Below are 19,140 nucleotides of genomic sequence, written 5' to 3'. Positions count from 1 at the left end.
ACCCCAGTACATGGAAATAGGAGTGTGCCAGACGTAAACCTGGAGTCCTCCTGGTGCTGTTTGGACTACAATTCCCATCAACCCCAGCGAGTGGTAAGGGATTATAGTAGCTGGACTCCAGCAACATCTGGAGAACACCAAAGACTGCTCTAGTGCATAGAATTATAGAGTTGGAAGGGACCCAAAGGGCCGTCTAGTCCAACCTCCTGCAATTCAGGAATGGGTTGGAGCCGAAAGTGGGTCAGAGCCAAAGCTGCAGGTCTCTTGTCCCTTATCTCAGTTCAAAATATGGTCCTTGTGAAGCACTGGCCTGGCAGCTCTTTTTATTAGAACATGGCCTGAAGATCTTTGATGATGCAGCAGAAGCAGTGTGGAAGCCCAGCCGTTCTGAGTTTCGTCAGCATCTAAATGGGGAGGCACCTGGGGACCTCCTGAGGTGTTCTCAGGGGGGAGGGGGAGGGGGCACAGCATAAATGAAGTGCATGAGCAAAAGAAAAGCAAAACACTGTAATTGTTAAATATCTGGGATGGGTTGCAGATCGCCTGCCATGCCCTCATGATCAAGGGATCGTGTGGCCACTTGTTTGAGTTTGTAGTTCATTTGGCCTTCTTCAGTACAGATGCTTCCATGCCTGGCATTTAAAATGAGAAGAGGAGAGCAGCAACAGAGTACATGAATTCAGTTTCACGCTCTCTGGCCCCATTTGCATCAGTAGCTCAAATGGTTTCTTCTTGAAATGCCACAAAGTGGCTGAGGGTGTCATCTGAGCATTGGACTGTGTCCTCCTCCTTTTCCCTAGAGCGGCCGTTGCCGAAAATCCCATGAGGTTCGGAAAGCCTCTAACACTTGCACACAGCTCATTGTGGTTGCACAGCTGTGAGCATCTTCACTTGGCAAAAAGGCGCCTATTGCAACCTTGTTTATTTCCACTCCATGCTTCTGTGAGCAGAGTTATGCTCAGTGGTGTGCCGTCGGCAGCCCGTGTTATATTCTGGATGCAAGCGCAGCCTCCCTCTCCTCCTCGTGTGCCAGGACCCATCTTGGGTAACACCGCACATTCTCAGTTTCAGGCTGGTGCAAATGAAAGGGGAGTTGTGACGAGCAGAGCTATATTTCCCGAAAGAGAGAATTCTAAAATAAGATTGCAGGGTGCACGCAGAAAGGTTGGCCTGGGGATTCTGAAAGCACGTCTTCGACTGTCACCTCAAAGCGGCAGAAGATTGCACAGTGACCTTGTTCTATATCGGTGTGAAAAATATGCCTTGACCTGCCTTTCTCATATCACCTTTGCCATGAATGGTGGATTTAGTTTAGCAGAAAGATGTTCTTCTCCTGAATTAAGTTTCCCAGAGGCGCCTCTCTGGTGTTGCTTGCTGGCTGCGCTCCATCAGGCTCTGTCCTGCAGAAATTAATTGTGTGTGCCTTTGCATGCTTTTCAGCCTCTCTCTGGGTTGCAGCCGTGGGTTCTGTTCTGCTAGTTGAGGCAGGCTCCTTTTGTCGCTGGATGACTCTCAACTGGATGTGTAAACCGACTCTTGAAAAGCAGTGCTTTTGAAATGGTAGGAGGCAATGCAAGGCAGCCCATTCTCTCAGGCAAGCCATCAGTCCATGTCTCCCCTCCCCCCACCCCATAATTTGGCAGTCATCAAATGATCAACACGCATGTGTGAAATTGCCTTTAGCCATGGTAGAAATTCTCTTGTGTATTTTGGGCAATAAAGGGGGGGTGATCTTTGGGGACCAGTTGTGATCCAAGGGCCATGGCTCAGGAGCAGAGCACAAGGTTTTGCATACAAAAGGTCCCAAATTCAATCCCTGGCTTCTCTAGGAAGGGCTGGGAGGGACTCCTGCCTGAACCCCTGGAGAACAGCTCCCAGTCAGTATAGATCAGGGGTGGCCAGAAGATGGATCAGGATCTATTGGTGGTTATCTGGGTGCTGTGAAGTAAATCAGCAAGGATTTCTGATTCTCAGTTGTTCAGCAATACCAGCAAAACTGACTTCAGGAAACTCTTAACAAAAGAAAATAAAAGGGGGGGGCAGTTTCCAGGAGAGGAAAACCTGTGAGCTCTGTTCAATTTTGGAGCCCAAAATAAATTCTTGGGCTCTGAAAGATATTTATCTTTTGTACCAGGTGAAACACACTAGATCTCTCAAGCCTGATGTCTATAATAGACATTACTGATCCATAGAATCGTAGAGTTGGAAGGAACTCTGAGGATTATCTAGCCCAACCCCTGTAATGCAGGAATATGCAGTCGTCCCATACAGGGATCGAACCTGAAACCTTGGCGTTTTCAGCAGCATGCTCTAACCAACTGAGCTATCCAGGTGGGCCAGTGGTCTGACTCAGTGTAAGGCAACATCCTATGTTCCTCTGCATTGTATTGCCCCAAGACCAGTTGACTGGTCATTCTGAAGGGTGACAGAATGTGACAGCATCCTATGTTCCAAACTGGTTCCTCCTTGTATAATTAGATATTGGGCTGGGATGCAGGTTAAGCCCCCGCTGGAATTAGTGGTACAATTCCAATTGGTATCTGAAGAAGTGTGCATGCACACGAAAGCTCATACCAAGAACTAACTTAGTTGGTCTTTAAGGTGCTACTGGAAGGGAAATTTTTGTTTTGTTTTGACTATGGCAGACCAACACGGCTACCTATCTGTAACTGTTAGTGGTACAAGTTAGTCATTGGGATATAAGTGCAGTTACCATAGCCAGCTCCCTCTGCTTCCTGGGTTTAGCTTATTTCAGGAGTCCCCCAAGCTCCCCCCTGCTCTTGCCTCCCACAAACCTCCTCCTGAACATCGCCAGGCATCTTGGCAGTCCACTTAATGTCTCTTCTGCATGCTGCATTGATTGCAATGTGCTGTGCTAGATGCTGTACAGTATTAAGTGTATTTTTATTTCTCCTTTTGTTTATTACACGTTGCATTTTATTCCATAGAATTCACATGGTAGCACAATAAAATGCATTGTAAGAAATAAAAGAAGCAATGAAAATACAGTTAAAAATCAATATGGATATTTAATGTGATGAATGTGGCACCACCTGTCTTCACCCCACACATCCACAGACATGCCACAGGCCACTTGAATGGACCCCATGGTGATTCACGAACCACAAACCCTTGCCTATTCTGACAATATTTCACCTGTGAAAATACCTAATTTTGCTTTTAATTTAGACCATATGGCTAAACCTGGTGTGGAGTCGCTGTAGCCTAAGCTTAGGGTCCTCCAATTTCATCACTCTACTCATAATTACCCTGCTCTTGGCCCTTGAGGAATAATGTGTTTAATTTAGGGCTGCTTTCTTTCTGCTTTGATTTTTCCTCCACCAACCCAGCCACTGCTGCCGCTGCCGCCTCTCTCCAGCATGTCTCCGCTGTACGTCTGTGACCTTGGAGCAAGGACTGTCCCCCTCTCTGCCTGTGTTTCAGCCCTAGCTGTCTGGTTCTTTCTCGACTTTCCTCCACGATTAGCCTGGTCCGTGGCCTTCCACTTTATCCCTAGCCAGGGCTTGTCTGGGTTGCTTGACTGTCGTCTTGTATTCTACAGAGGGAGAGAAAACACATAGAAACCAGTTGTTGCATGTTTGAAATCTGTGTTCTTTGTAAAAAGGTTTATTTTTTAAAGAAATTGTCATTAGAACAAAACTTCTGAAAACTATAGCAAGCAGTCTTATTTGAAAATATTTACTGTTTGGTTTTTCGATGGATGGGACGCTGATCACAGTAAAGACCTTACATTTGGGTTATGATCTCAAAGCCTGTTCCTCTTGAAAATGCCTTTGATGGCCATGGGGTGTGCTTTCTGGCTTTCTTGAGGCTGGGGAAGTATAGAGCCCATGGCTGCCAGCACACCTGAAGAGAGATCATTCACCAAGCCAAATGGCAAGATGCCCACCTTTCTCCCAACTACCCCAGACCTGCTGCGCTGGACAACTTTATTCTTTGGAAGCCAGCATTTCTAATGTGCTAAAGGCAGCCTCTTTGCTGTAGTGCATGTATTCCAATCGAACGGTTGTTTAGCTTGAGGGATGTCCAGGGCATGAGAAGCCCATTTACTGCATACATTACATTGCTTGAACGTATCTGGGCGTCTTCCCCCTTCAGCACAGAAAGGACGCCTCGCCATTTGCCACCCTGGAATGATCTCCTTCCTTTGGCGTAATAAATTGCTTTACTAGCTTATGAAGGTTGTAGTTCTTGTGCTGGCATTTTTCAGTCTCCAGCAACCCGTAAAAAGAGACGCCGGTTCCAAGTCTTTCTGGAGTCCTTTAGATTCTGAACCAGAGGGATTCTGAATCCTGTGTGCACGCACTCATGGTGCAAGAGATAGGTTAAAGGAAATGCATCTCAAAACAGCGGTGTGAGCCTCTTGTTTGGCACTCTGGTGACCTGGGTTTTTTTTTAATATATAGCTCTAGGTAACTATACCTGCACTTGTCTTGCTTCAGGTTGGCACTTCAGTGTTCCATAGAGAGTTAATGTATTCTGCAGGAACTATGCCAGGCTAGTTATCTTTCATGGTTTGTTTTCCCATTGCTGGTCCATAATCACCTCACCGCTACTCCCTGTCTCATCCCCCCATGTTTATTCCCCAACCCCCAGTTTAGGATTTAAGTTTGCTCTATTTGGAGTGGCTAGCAAGAGCCAGCCCCGCCCCCAGCATCTCATACAGTGACAGGAGGTGTGTTCTCATCTTCCGGGTGCTATATTTAACCCCTACCATCTGCTAGTCTGACCCCCACCCACCAATTCCTTCCATTTAAGCCAAATTCCCTTGCCAGTGTGGCATGGACTCTGACACGTGACCTCACCAGCTGCACCTCCCTTAGATGGGCTTGCCTGGCCTGTAGCTGGCAAAAGGCATCCTTACGGAGAAAGGCAAGCAAATACAGCAGGGCTTAAAAAAACAGCCTGCCACCTACTTGTCCCAGAGGAGCTGGTAGAATGAGATCGGTGGGACTTTTTATGCTTTCGTTCAGATTTGTTGGTGAAGGTTGTTCAGTCCTGGAGGAATTGTGCTGTTTCTCTGAGGAGACAAGCAGCCATCTATTGCACCCACAAACGCTGGGCAAAAAGCAGCCACCCTCCTTGGTGGTCTTTGAACATAGTCAAACAGTGTGAGGTCGAGCTTGGGTTAAAACAAATAATAATCTGTGTTAACTCTGCAAAGTCAAAGCCATGTTGGACAATTTTTTGGCCAATGAGAGATTAATGAGATATCTAATATACCCATACAGATTATCTGGGTGTGCAGGGAAACAGTAGTGTGTTTTTGTTTATTTTATTTATATTTTTTATTATTATTATTATTATTATTATTATTATTATTATTATTATTTGCCTCCAAATCAAAGAAACACAACTGGAGAGAAATACTGAATTAAAAACACGCTTGGTTTGAACCCTGGCTTCTGTGGATTGAAATTAGCATCTGCCTCGCTACTGACTCCACTGCTGGAGATATTGCAGAATATCTATGAACATTCCTGCTGCTCAGACACTTAAACTGTGCCAGCACCCAAGGCCATGGGAAGGCTTAATAATAGCCATTTCCCAGGAAGCCTGTGGTGAGTGAGAATTGGTTCCAGAAGACCAAGCATGGAGATTTTTTAATCATTTGGGGAGAGAACTGGTTCTTTTTTTCATTTCAGACCAACTTGTGGACGTATCTGTGGGTCTTTTCTCTCATCTGGGTTGGAAAAAGAGCTGTGGGAATGGGTGGGTGAAGCAGGTCTTCCTTTGAGGAAAAAAGCCCAACCCTTCTGGTTGGTTTGTTTTTAAGAAAGAAAGAAAGAAAGAAAGAAAGAAAGAAAGAAAGAAAGAAAAGGGATTTAATGTAATTGTGTCTTTGTGAGCGAGAGAGAGGTGCCTTTCCTGCATAAACAGGGCTTGCAGCTGATCTTATTTATTATGCTTATATCTTAGTTTTCCTCCAAGGACAGTACCTGCTTTTTATCTTCACAATAGTCCTTTGTGGTAGGTTAGGCTGAGAGATGGCCCAAGGTCGCCCAGAGAGCTTCATGCCCGAGTGGGGATTTTGAACCTGGGACTCCACACTAGTCACTATACCACACTGACCTGTGATGATGATGACGATGACGATGGTGATTACATTTATATCCCATCTTTCCTCCAAGGAAGTTCAAGGTGGCATACCCAATTTTCCCTCTCCTCATTTCATCCTCAAAACAGCCCTGTGAGGTAGGTTAGGCTGAGAGAGTTAGCCCAGGGTCAATGAGCAAGCTTCGTGGCAGAATGGGGATTTGAACCCCAGTCTCCCAAGTCCTAGTCCAGCTCTCTAGCCACTACACCACACTGGTTTTCTTTTTAAAAAATAACCTGTGTCTCTTATTCAGAATAGTTCGCACCACAGGCACCAGGTGTGAATGGAAGGTCCAGCCTAGCTGGATAAGGACAAGGTGAGAGAGAAATTTCTGCTGAAGATCACAAAGAAATGTAGTTTGGGGTTTGTTTGGGTTTTTTTGCAAGTTGTAAGGTTGACTTAACCTTGCGGAGGTGTCTATAGCCCACTAAGACTCATTAAAATCAGAGAGAAGGGGGAGCATGTAGATTGCAAATTTTAAAGCAATTTGCTTCCATCCATGCAAATGAGTGTGGAGTGAAGTTACTTATTTATTTGAAGCATTTTTTGCCTTGCTCTCCGGCCCCCGTTCCTGCAAGAAAAGGGCTTCCAGAGGAGCTTGAAAGTATCAACAACAAGATGGTCTCAGTCCTGAGACTTTTCAAAGTGATGAATTTGCTCGACCACAGAAGAGATTTCTGAGCTCTCCTTTTATCCCTTTCCTCCCTTTGTGGCAAGAAATAAAGTGTTTATAGTGAATTACTTTCCGAAGGCTCAGGTTTACACACACACAAACACACCCCACTCCATAAGGGAGATTTCTTGAGCAAGCAGGCTGGGTGTGGGGGGAAGCAAATCAGGATCTAAGCTCCGCCAGCCGTCTGAGTATATAGCGGCCTGAATAGCGGACAGGACTGACTGAGGCAGCGAAAAACATGTCTCGTTTGGCAAGCGCCAAGGCTTAATTTATGGCATCTCACTTTGTGTTCTCCCTCTGCAGGGACTGCAGCTTTCAGCCTTCATTCCCAATCATCAGCCAAGAGCGTTTCTGCTTGCTCATTACTGGAGTTTGGGGTGGGGTGCTTCCTGGTTTGGTTCTCTCTCCCCCATTTAAATATCACCAGAGCGTCTTCAGCTGAAGGGGAAAGTGGCTCACATACCCCTCGCAAAGTCACTCTGGGTAGAATTGGCCAGTTTTGCTGGGGGCTGGTGCCAAGGAGAGCTGAATTCCGTTCAATTCAATTATTTTTGCATAAGCATCTCTTATCTCATATCATTTATTCTGGCTTGCCACTTGTGGGGAGTGGGGCAGGGAGCAGTCCACACAAGGCAGAAAAGCACCATTGCCTCCAACTATTTGACCATCACAATCTATTCCTTCTGGTGTTTCTTTACAGCTTTGTTTAACTTGGATACTTGCTTAGTTTAAAAAAGAACAGCAAGTGAAACCCAGGCTGAGACTCTCGGGGAGCTGGATGCGGCTGTGAGATTATGTGCTCCCATAGGATTATGATGTGCGATCAAGAGATGGCTGGCATCTTTCTCCTCCGCAGAGGAGCACAGTGGGAAAGCCTCTAGACCTGCTAAAAAAGAGTGATCCCTCTTATCCCTAGATCAGTTGCTCTCCAACAAACATCTGTTTAACTCCCATCAAGTGTCTTTGGCACCCAAGAGGAGCTCAGTGGTCTCCTAGCTCCTCCTTTCCTCTTCAGTTGCTTCTCAGAGGCATGGATTTGGGGGCGCCACTCTGGCACACTTCCAGGGAGCAACGTAGCGAATAAAATGTTGACACATCTTAGGTTTTTTTCCAGCACAAAACAGCACCCTGTTAGAGGTGGACATTCCTAAGCAGTGGGGAAAAGTTATTATTTATTCAATTGATATACCGCCTTTTGTCAAAAGATCCCAGGGTGGTGAACAACATTTAAGAACACATTTTACGGAGCACAATAATGAAAACATAATAAATAGCATAATAATAGACAGCATGGTAATAAAATAACTGTAGTAGCAGCACACCCCCCTTTAACAGGCCATAGAATATTTAATGGCCAAAGGCCTGGGTAAAGAAGAATGTTTTTGCCTGGCACCTGAAGACATTTAATGATGGTGCCAAGTGAGCCTCTCTGGGGAGAACATTCCACAGATGGGAAGCCACCACAGAAAAGGCCAGTTCTCTTGTTGCAGCCTCCCGAACCTTTCTGGGAGGGAGGACATAGAGAAGGGCCTTGGGCACCAAGCGCACGGTCTGGGTCCGTTTGTATGGGAGAGGCAGACCTTAAGGTGTTGAGGTTCTGAGACAGATGTCCCTGATGTCTTTAGATAGCTTTGGTCAGGTCTGGACTTGAAACTGCAAAAATGCTTTGATAGGGTCCTACTACCCTTTCTGTACAGTGGCTGGTTGGGTTGGAGGTGCCATTAACACAGGCTCCCCTTCTGTCCCAGAACAATTTGGTACCACCAGTAAAACTCGGTTGCCTCATTGCTCACCCCTAGCCTTGTCTTCCTTCTCCTGCCCCTCTTTCAGTTTTGCACTGTGTCTCTTAGATTGTAGGCCAGGCTTCCTCAACCTCGGCCCTCCAGATGTTTTGAGACTACCATTCCCATTATCCCTGACCACTGGTCCTGCTAGCTAGGGATCATGGGAGTTGTAGGCCAAAAACATCTGGAGGGTCGAGGTTCAGGAAGCCTGTTGTAGGCCTACTAGTGGAGACTGTTATGTCTTCATTTTTTGCACAGCGCTTACTAAGAGCTGTAAAAATGCATCACTTCATAAAATGATTTTCAGGGCTGAAAAGCCAAATGGACTCCCAAGCTCATGCAAACAGACCCACCCATCATAACGATCAGCCCTTTCTGTTCCAAGTGGTTCTGTTTGCCTCTTGTTGACATCTTCCATTTTGTAGTGCAGTATTTCTGCAGGTGGTGGTTGGCATGGTAGGGGAGAAGAGCCTTAAGGCGGATTTTGTTTTATTTTTGGTCTCTCGAGGGTCAGATGCAAATCAGTCTTCCCTTGCGCGCATTCTGACAGTAGTGCCATGTGCAGGGTTTAATTTTATCCAGGCCTTGCCTACATCCTGAGGTCCTAATTGACGTTTTGATTGCGCGCCAGCATTAGGGGTGCAGCTGCACAAATCAGCCATCTCTGAGCTTTTCTGGATTCCCCCTAGATATCCAAGTGAGCAGGTCTTTCTGAGATGTTTAAAAATGGGATGGAGGGACAGGGTTTGTATTTTAATCTGCACAGGCCACTCTCTGAAATAGATGGTGGTACAGGAGCATGCAGCTCATGCATTCGTAATAGTGAACATCATTTGCACTTTCCTATCCGTTATAGAGCCATCATTTCTAGAGCAACGTAGCAAGGAGGCAAGACTTTCCTGCTTGGAGTTTACAGGCTGAATTTGACAGAGAAGATAAGGGTGGGCACGTAGTTAGACTACAGAACTCACTGCCACAGGAGTCAGCAACAGCCACTAGCTGGGATGCCTTGGAAAGAGGGTTGGACGAATACTTAAGGCTATCAGTGGCAGCTGGCTGTGACGGCTATGCCATACCTTCACAGCTGGAAGTAATGCTTCTAAATGCCAGTTGCTGGAAGCCACAGGAGGAGACAGGGTTTCTCGTAGGGGCATCTGATTGGCCACTGTGACAACAGGATGCTGGACTTGGATGGGCCACCAGACTGATCCAGCAGGCTTCCCTTACATGGGGTGAACAAATGTAGGGATGACCATTTGAAGGTGCTTAAAACTGGCCCATGTCTTTCAGCGTTAAGGTCTCTGGTAACGAACTAAGGTTTTCCCCAACGAGGGATAGGGATGAATGTAAGGAACTGCAGCTGCGAGTGAGCATTGGGAGGTTAAGCCAAAATAGGAGCAATGGATTTGTAATCTGGTGAGCCGGGTTCGCTTCCCCGCTCCTCCACATGGAGCTGCTGGGTGACCTTGGGCTAGTCACACTTCTCTGAAGTCTCTCAGCCTCACTCACCTCACAGAGTGTTTGTTGTGGGGGAGGAAGGGAAAGGAGGTTGTTAGCCGCTTTGAGACTCCTTAGGGTAGTGATAAAGCGGGATATCAAATCCAAACTCTTCTTCTTCCTCTTCTAGGGGAGTGGGTTTTCAGAAGGGCTTGCAAAGGCAATGGCAGAGCAAAGGTTTTTCTTGCTGTTCCAGGCAGAAGAAGACTGGGCGCCAAAAAGAGCAAGGCACTGAAACAGCTGAGCACAATGCCATTTAACACCAAGGGCTTGTTTCTTTGTTTCTCCAGGGGACAATTAGCGTTGGAATAGACGCCACTGACCTCTTTGATCGGTACGATGAGGAGTACGAAGAAGTGCCAGGGAGCAGCTTTCCCCATGTTGAAATTAACAAAATGCACATATCGCAGTCCATTGAGGTAAAGTGTGTGTGTGTGTGTGTGTGTGTGTGAGAGAGAGAGAGAGAGAGAGAGAGAGAGAGAGAGAAATTGAAAAGGGTTTCTCTGTTAATGAGGCACCTCAGCACAGAGCAACGGGAAATGAAATCTGGCTCAGGGATGCAATTATCTGTTTCGAAATGGCACTGGAGGAAGTGGGGAAGGGAAGGTTCACTTGCGGCTGAGCCCATGTGCTGTCAGGGTCTCTCATGCGCTCAAGTGCTGTGCTCGGGCACCCCATTTGTATGCCACACACCTCCCATCTCTGGAAGCAGAGAGTCTTCACAGGCTCTGCGTGTGTTGCTCAAACGCTGTTTCCCAGGCAGAGGGTGTTAGTAGTAGTAAAAAGAAAGGTATGGTAAAGGACCCCTGGGTGGTTAAGTCCAGTCAAAGGTGACTATGGGGTGTGGCGCTCATTTCAGGCTGAGGGAGCCAGTGTTTGTCCACAGACAGCTTTCGTGGCCAGCATGACTAAACCGCTTTGGGCGCAACAGAACACCGTGACGGAAACCAGAGCGCACGGAAACGCTGTTTACCTTCCCCTCGCAGCAGTACCTATTTATCTACTTGCACTGGCATGCTTTTGAACAGCTAGGTTGAAAGAAGCTGGGACAGAGCAACGGGAGCTCACCCCAACGCACAGATTCGAGCCGCCGACCTTCTGAACGGCAAGCCCAAGAGGCTCAGTGGTTTAGACCACAGCGCCACCTGCGTCCCGCTGTTAGTAGTAGTGGGGAAGCCCAAAGACTCTTCTTCTTCTTCTGCACACTTGGTCAGCATCCCCTGCCCACTGTTAGTTGAGCTGCAATATGATGGAACATTCCGGGACACGCCAAGGACAGCAAGCGGCAGAGGGGCATTCATAAAACTAGTCAACAGCGCAGTTTCTGAGAGGGGTCGAATGCCAGGAGGCTGAGTGTAAAAAGAGCATATGGTGGACTTATTCAGTAGTTTGGTTGAATCATCACACCTCGAGTCTTGGCTAAGTGTGTATCTGCAGCAGATGATTGCCCTCAAATTCACTGGTTAATCTGATTCCACGTCTTGGGCATGTATGTCCACCCCTCCTACATGCAGAGAGCATCCATGCACCACACATTCTACCCACGTAGATGAGGCCACACAGTGTTGGGGCATAGAGTTTAGTTCTCATTGTGGCCAACCAAATGCCTGCAGGGAACCTGCAAGCAGGAACCAAGCACAAGAACACTCTCCTGTCCTGTGGTTTCTAACAACTGGTATTCAGAAGCATTGCTGCCTCTTAAGTGTGGAGGTGGAGCACAGCTGTCATGGCTTGCCATCAATAGCTTTCTCCTCCATGAACTTGTCTCCTGTGTGCAGAGAGCATCAGTGCACACAGAGTTACGTTACACTCTCCCTGTACCCACTCAGGTGAGGCCACCTGGTGTTGAGGCAGGATCTTAAGTATTCATTTATATGGGAGAATGTAAAGGGGTGCCATCCAGGTGGGTCTGCTTTTGGTGACACCTGCCACTGAGAGTTAGGCCTGCTGTAGATTTGTGCAGGACTCCTATGAGCTGCAACAAGACAGCTGCCTTTCTCTTGCAGGCTCCACTGACGGCCACAGACACTGCGATATTGTCAGGAAACCTCTCAACGCAGAACGGGAATGGAGGCGGCTCTGTGAACTTGGCTCTGAGGCGTGTGACGTCTGCCAAAGGCTGGGGAGAGGTAAGAGGACTGGTTTCTCCCAGTTTTCACCCTGTTTCTTGCTGTGTTTTGAGCCTTCTGGGCTGCTGCTGCACCTATTCCTTCCCTGTTGGTGGGAGGTCACTGGTTTTCCTTTTTTTAGGGCACCCAGGGCCCCTTTTTTTTCACTCTCTCGAAGCTGGGCAATGTCACTGTGCTGGACTAGGCTACCATGTGGACTTGCACAGTTAATTTCCTGCTGTGAGCACTGCCGTGTTCCAGGGGAGGAAGCACCACCTGCCTCCTCTCCCTGGCCTATCCATGTGTCCAAGTAGCTGCCATAGAGGAATAGTTAAAGGCAGCTTGTACCGGTGAAGGGCTGTGAGCAGCTCACGACATTGAGCTCTCTGACCAGCCCCAGAGCTTAACGGAGTCACGCTGATCTCACCTCTGTAGCTGTTGCTTCCTAACTCTTGTCCGTCTTCTTTTTGTGCAGATAGAGTTCGGAGCTGGAGACCTCCAGGGGCCTTTGTTTGGCCTGAAGGTGTTTCGGAATCTTACACAAAGATGGTAAGACTTAAAAAGGGGCGGAGGACACCCTCCCAACACTAGAAACAACAGGACTGTTTTGTGATGTTATTATTATTTTTTTATTTCATTTATATCCCACCCATCTGGCTGGTTTTTCCCAGCCACTTTGGGCAGCTTACAGCATATATAAAAATACAACCAAACATCAAACCTTAAAAAACAGAATATGCAACCAGTTATTCATCACTATCTCTATGTGTCTCTTGCATCTACAGGCAACCAGCCAACATACACAGTGGCACTGATATTAACCACCCACAGTGCCATTTAGAGTCTGAAACCAGTAGGAAGCCAGTTTTCCATCTTATGGTTACCTTTTCTTTCAGGGCCCTGGCGTCTCTCTCAGAAAATACATGGCAGGCTGAAATGTAAATAATGTAACCATGCCAAACCTATGGATTCAGAGATGTAGAATTGTTTGCTGTACAGTGGTACCTCGGGTTAAGAACTTAATTCTTTCTGGAGGTCCATTCTTAACCTGAAACTGTTCTTAACCTGAAGCACCACTTTAGCTAATGGGGCCTCCCACTGCCGCTGCTCCGCTGCTGCGCGATTTCTGTTCTCATCCTGAAGCAAAGTTCTTAACCCGAGGTACTATTTCTGGGTTAGCAGAGTCTGTAACCTGAAGCGTCTGTAACCTGAGGTACCACTGTATTAAGTTCTTTCTTATGAAAGAGGCCCATGGTGGAGCCAAGGTCCATCTAGCATCTCCATATGAAGGTGCTTTTCAGCCGATGCCGCAAAGTATAGTCTTGAAACAGGAGCAGGTGCCTGCAAAGTGTCCCTGGCCTTCCAGTGAGACAAACAGCTGCCTCTCGTAGGCCCTACATTTTGGAAAGGGCAGGAAAGAGGATCAAGTGTCTCCCTCTTCTTTCATTCTCTCTTTCAAAAGGACAAGTCAATATTAGTAGGGAAACCTCCCCCACCCCCCGGCTGCATGAACAAATTGAACTTGGGAGAGACAACAGGGGTCACCATGTTGCCCCTTGTGTTGCTTGAGCCCCAGCCCTATTTCCCCTGCCAGGTGTAAGGGATCTACTCTGGCAACCCCTGGGAGTTAGTGCCAACTACTAAAGAGAGGGATCCCTGAATTTCTCACCCACGTTTATTCCGCTGTATTTCTGTTCCGGCTGCATTTTCCTTGACCCTCCAGTTGTCATTTTGCTTGTTAGAGGTGAGAGAGAGGAAAATGCAAAAAGAAGGGAGTGTAGTATGGGAAAGAGAAAAGCTTACACAGGAAGTTTAAAATATTCAAAGTGGGTTGCAGGTTAGGCCTAAACTTGGATCGATGGCTCTGCTCTGCCTCCACGGTTGGAGACAATAAATGCTTCTGAATGCCAGTTGCTGGAAACAGCAGGAGGGGAGAGTGTGCTTGCCCTTGAATCCCGCTTGTCCATCGTAAAGAGCCTCTTCTTTACTGGGGTGCAATATCCCTCTGTGGCCAGAAGATGGCCTTTGCTTCTGCCTTAGCTCAGATCTTTCCAAAAGGAAATATTGGTAAAGTTGCCACTTTTGACAGCTTCCAGTTCAGTTCCTAGTGGGCAGCAAGGGCAGGGCCAGCTATCCCGCTGATCCAAAGCTGCCCAGTGCTGTCATCATTGATGGGGCAGCAGCCGTCTGGGGTCTTTGGCCTGGAGCTGCCAGTGTTATAAGAAAATACCTCTTAATTCCCTTATGGGGTATCTAGAGCCCATAGAGAGTCCCTCAGGAGATCTCTATCGGTCAGAGAGAAAGCAGAGGCCAACCAGAGAATATTGAAAGGAAAGGCGGTTAGTAAGCCTGATCTTTATTAAAGGAAATAAACTGTTACAACAGGGTCACCACTCACCACATGCAGGAGGGAGGAGAACCCTAAACAATGGTGTACAAGCCCCTGTAAAGACTTCTCAAAGCCTCTTGAAAGCCCAAGACCACCCTCCTAAACATCATACATACATCACAGAAGGAGGCAGTCTCCAGCAGAAATTTGAGTGTGTTGCTTCACTCCTGTCTGCCAGGATACCTGATAATGCCTTACTTGATTGCATTTTCTGAGTAGCCTGGCCATTCCTTTGAGATGGTAAATACTTTAGTTCCTTTATCTCTTACAAATATTGAATCTTGAATTTCTTACAGATATAGTTTGCTCAGCCTAACGGATACTTGCCAGACTGTATTTTCAGGGAGGTGTAAGCCCCTACAGTCCAAAGACAATTGGAAAGCTTTTCCCATTACCTTCCTCCTTGCAGAGAAATATTTGAGGTCAATTTGGGACAGTCAAAATGGCTTCAGGATTGCTCTCCTGTACTATTTCAGACCCGTGGTTTATATACTTAAGTATGCATGTTTGCCTTGTACATTTATGAACATTTATTCTATATTTGAGACCTTAGAATTCTTATAACACCAGGGACTGGCCTGCAACACCTGTGCTCTGCCACAGAAGCTGATAACTGACTCCACACATTTCCTAGATCTACAGGTGTCAGCAGAGATGACAGTACATGCCTGGGCTAGGAGAAGGAAGGGCAGCACAATAGTGAACTGCAACATGGGGGCCAGTAACTGCCGCTCGTTCCTGTTTCATTCCTGGCATCTGTTGTGTGGGCATGCAACAGTAGGAATGGATAGAGCCCAGTCGCCCTGTGGGTTGACTCTGGCAGAGCCAACCGAGACCCTTGAGCTGGCCCCTGTGTTGACTTGTCCTTGGCATAGCATGCAGCTGACTCCATTCAGGCCCAGCACATTTCCTAGAGAGCAGAGGTAGAGAGTGTGCTGTTGGTTGGCGTTTTGCCCCTGAAGACAACAGGGCAGCTTGGTTTGGTATGTGGGGATCTATGTACACATCAGAGCATGACGGAGCTTTGAGCAGCTTCCAGAATCCCAAGCTGATAATCCTCCTCTTCTCCTTTCCCAACTCCCAAGAGATTTTGCTGGAGGAGGAGGAGGCGTTCATGTCCATCTGTAAGTCGGAGGCTCTAATTGAAGCTGGGATAACTTGTCTGCTGCATACCTCAAGCTCTCCTGGCCTTAAAAAGGAAATGGATGTGGCTGTAGCTAGGGAGCAGGGTGTAGCTGGGGAGAGAGGCTCCTCGTGAGCAGCAGTTGCCTAAAGGAGAGCAGCAGTTTCCCAGGAGAGGGGAAAACCTTTCAGTTTCACTGAGAGGATTTTCCTTCTAAGCCTCTTCCTGCCATCCCCTTGTTTGCAGCTTTGTCACGACAAACTGTGCACTGCAGTTCTCCTCCCGAGGAATCCGCCCAGGCCTTACGACCGTCCTGGCAAGGAACCTGGACAAGAACACCATGGGCTACTTGCAGTGGCGCTGGGGCATTCAGTCGGCAATGAATACGAGCATCGTCCGGGACACCAAAACCAGCCACTTCACAATGGCGTTTCAGGTAGGGTGGCCCTCCTTCCTTTGGCTCCAACTGTTCTTTGCAATGACTGTCCACTCTTTGAGGCTGGGGGAGACCTGTGCTGGCAACTCAGGGAGTCTTTTGAGTTGAAGTGGAGCAACTTGAATTGATAAATCACCTCTTTGGATCTAGTGGCTGGCCTGTGATTCTGGGGGTTAAGAGGAGAATGAAGCTTCATCCACTCCCGAGGAATCTGTGTGAGCCACCCAACTGAGCCATGCTCCAGAGCATGGTTTCTGAACATGGCCATGTATAGCTATTGTGAACAACCCTACCCTACTGCATGAAATGGACCAGTCTGCCTATAAAGTTACCTAAACCACGACTGCGTCTCTTGACAGTGAGTTGCATGAATGAATTAGGCATAGTATGGAGAAGTGGCTCCCTTTCGTCCATCTGGGATCTACCGCCAGTAGGCAAGGGACAGGAAGTGTGTTGGCATATGTGGGTGAAAGCCAGGGAGACGGAAGCAAAGGAAGGAAGAGGGTTGACTGACCTTCCCATTTCTTTCATGCCACAGCTGGGCATCCCTCACTCCTTCATGATGGTCAGTTACCAGCACAAGTTTCAGGACGAGGATCAGACGCGAGTAAAAGGATCTCTCAAGTAAGTCCCAGCCCAGAGGGTTGCCCCTGGCAGGTATAACTAGGAGGCAGGAGGCATAGGGGTTTGTGCAAGGGAGTCAGCCTCTTGCAACGGTTGCTTTAAGGATGCATGGGCAAGAGGTTGGCATCCTTCTGCAGCTGCAGTGCTCACCATCTGGAAACCAGATGTAGCAGACATGCCAGGTGCTGCCTCAGTGCCTCTTTCTTTCTAGAGGGGAAGGGAGACCCATCAGGCAAGGGGGTGAGTTGGCGAGGTATGCAGAAGATGAGATCCGGGGATCCCGAGAGGCAGAGCCTGTCCCTCTGCTTACTGTTCCCAAATGCTTTTATTTCAGAGCTGGTTTCTTTGGGACCATCGTGGAATATGGGGCGGAGCGGAAAATCTCCCGGCACAGCGTCCTTGGAGCCACCGTCAGTGTGGGTGTACCCCAGGGAGTCTCTCTGAAAATCAAGTGAGTTGGCAGTCTGAGTTCTGGGGCTGCTTTTCACAGACTGGTGCGCTCTGGCTGCCCTGGACAGCAGCAGTCATCAGCACCAGGTTGAGGAAGGTTGCTCTAGGGAATTGCTCCTCCTGCCTCTGGTCTTGCATTTTGCTGCTGGTACTTTAGTGTATTTTTTGTTTCTATGGAAGCCGCCCAGAGTGGCTGGGGAGGCCCAGCCAGATGGGCGGGGTATAAATAATAAATTATTATTATTATTATTATTACTTGCCGAGGGACTTCATGGAAAGCCACTGGACCGAGCTGCATGTAAGGGTTGGCATGCTTGGGACCCCTTGCCAAGTCCCACTTCTCAACACGATGCCCACTGTGACCTCTTCAAGCCCCTGGGCCTTGCTCCTCCACGGGACTAGTAGTTCAGAATGAACACACTATGTTTGTGTGTTGACCTGCACTCAGGCCGTAGAGCCAGAAGAGGGCTCTAGGAGTTCAAGATTTGCAGAAGTGCCAGGGAAGATCAGTTCTAATGCCTTATTAAAGAAGAGAAATAGACCTACAGCAAGAAGCAACCTGTCAGTTCCCCTTGCCCTTGCAGATGTGGGATGGACGCTACAGCAAGTAGCCTCCACAGCAAGGAGGTGGCTTGTCCGACGATGGACTGTCTGCACCCAGCCTAAAGCACATGCATTGTTTATACACTAAGGCAGTTTACGTCAGCCAACTGACCAGGAGTGCAGATGGTAGGCACCCAGGACATTACAGGGTTCCTCTTCTGGGTTCTGAGGCCAACATCCCAGTTCCCACAGATAGGGGTACCATAAAAGCTAGGCCAGTTAGGCTATCAAGGCAGGCATTTGTAAACATATATGAGCTATAGCTACTTCCAATGAATTGTAGGGTTATTTTGAGTACTCACATGGTGTCAGCACAGCTTCTGGAGCAAGTTCACCTTCGGGGCAACACAGTATGTCTAACAACCAGACACCTGTTAAAGCTGTGTCTGCTGGAGACACTGATCACAACGTGTGCCGCTGTCATTCTGGGTGGCATGTTTCGGTTTTGCCAGCAGAGGGCTCCAGAACACAGCAGAATGGCCTGGGAAAAGCGGGAAGATCAATGATCGGACTTCAGAGCCTGTCTCTCGCTCTCTTCCCGCCCCCTGCTGAAAAATCTCAGCAGCCTTGAGTAATGAAACATGGAGGAGGGATTGCCTTAAATTTGTGTGCCTGGGCAGACGTATGTCATCTAGGTGGGCCCCAGCAGGTTTGGGGCCCTCCTCTTCCTGCTCTAGAGTTCTGGCTGTGGGCCTCCCGCCGCTCAAGGCATCCCTTGCCACACCAGGGTCACCAAAGTCCCATTGCCACCTGGCAGCAAATGATTGAGCAGGACAAGGAACCAGAGAGTCGGGCACACTCTTTCCCTCCCCTGGCCCCTTGTGTATTGGCTCCTGCAGGTTCTCTGGGCCTGCCTTGCCAGCTAACTGCTCTTCTTTCCCCCGCCTCTCAGGCTGAACCGAGCCAGCCAGACCTACTTCTTCCCCATCCACTTGACGGACCAGCTGCTGCCCAGCGCGGTCTTCTACGCCACGGCGGGGCCCCTCGTCATCTACTTCGCCATGCACAGGCTCATCATCAGGCCCTACCTGAGGGCGCAGAAGGAGAAGTGAGTGCCCCGAAAGCACTCCCAGCATGCACTGGGGGAGGATAGAGGTGGGACTGAGCTGCAGGGCACAGCACAGCAAAGGCAGCTGGTGATGCAGGTGAGGGCTGCCCCATGTGTACATCAGAGGTAGTACATCTTTGGAAACAAGCTGCCGGGGTGCCGGGGCAGCAAGCGAGGTTTGTAGCATTCCGGCCTGCTTGTGGTCCTTCTGGAAGTTTCTGGCCAGCCCTGTGGGGGAAGCAGGGGTGGTGGTTTGGCAGAGGGTGGGGGGAACACCCTCCTGC

General features: G+C 48.3%; 1 protein-coding gene across 3 annotated transcripts in view; it reads left to right on the top strand.

Annotated features, from left to right (window-relative positions):
* DNAJC11 (DnaJ heat shock protein family (Hsp40) member C11) overlaps positions 1–19,140 on the top strand; it is a 56,137-nt gene that overhangs the window by 30,958 nt on the left and 6,039 nt on the right. For all 3 annotated transcript variants that reach the window (XM_053400461.1, XM_053400462.1, XM_053400463.1), the window contains 7 exons: positions 10,366–10,494; positions 12,082–12,204; positions 12,659–12,732; positions 15,942–16,131; positions 16,670–16,755; positions 17,090–17,206; positions 18,701–18,856. In XM_053400461.1, the coding sequence (XP_053256436.1) occupies positions 10,366–10,494; positions 12,082–12,204; positions 12,659–12,732; positions 15,942–16,131; positions 16,670–16,755; positions 17,090–17,206; positions 18,701–18,856 (875 nt within the window). The remainder of the gene's footprint in view (positions 1–10,365; positions 10,495–12,081; positions 12,205–12,658; positions 12,733–15,941; positions 16,132–16,669; positions 16,756–17,089; positions 17,207–18,700; positions 18,857–19,140) is intronic.

Source organism: Podarcis raffonei, chromosome 8, assembly GCF_027172205.1.
Source record: "Podarcis raffonei isolate rPodRaf1 chromosome 8, rPodRaf1.pri, whole genome shotgun sequence".
Lineage (NCBI taxonomy): Eukaryota > Metazoa > Chordata > Lepidosauria > Squamata > Lacertidae > Podarcis > Podarcis raffonei.
Note: the sequence above shows the minus strand (reverse complement) of the source record. Positions and strands in the feature narration are given on the sequence as shown.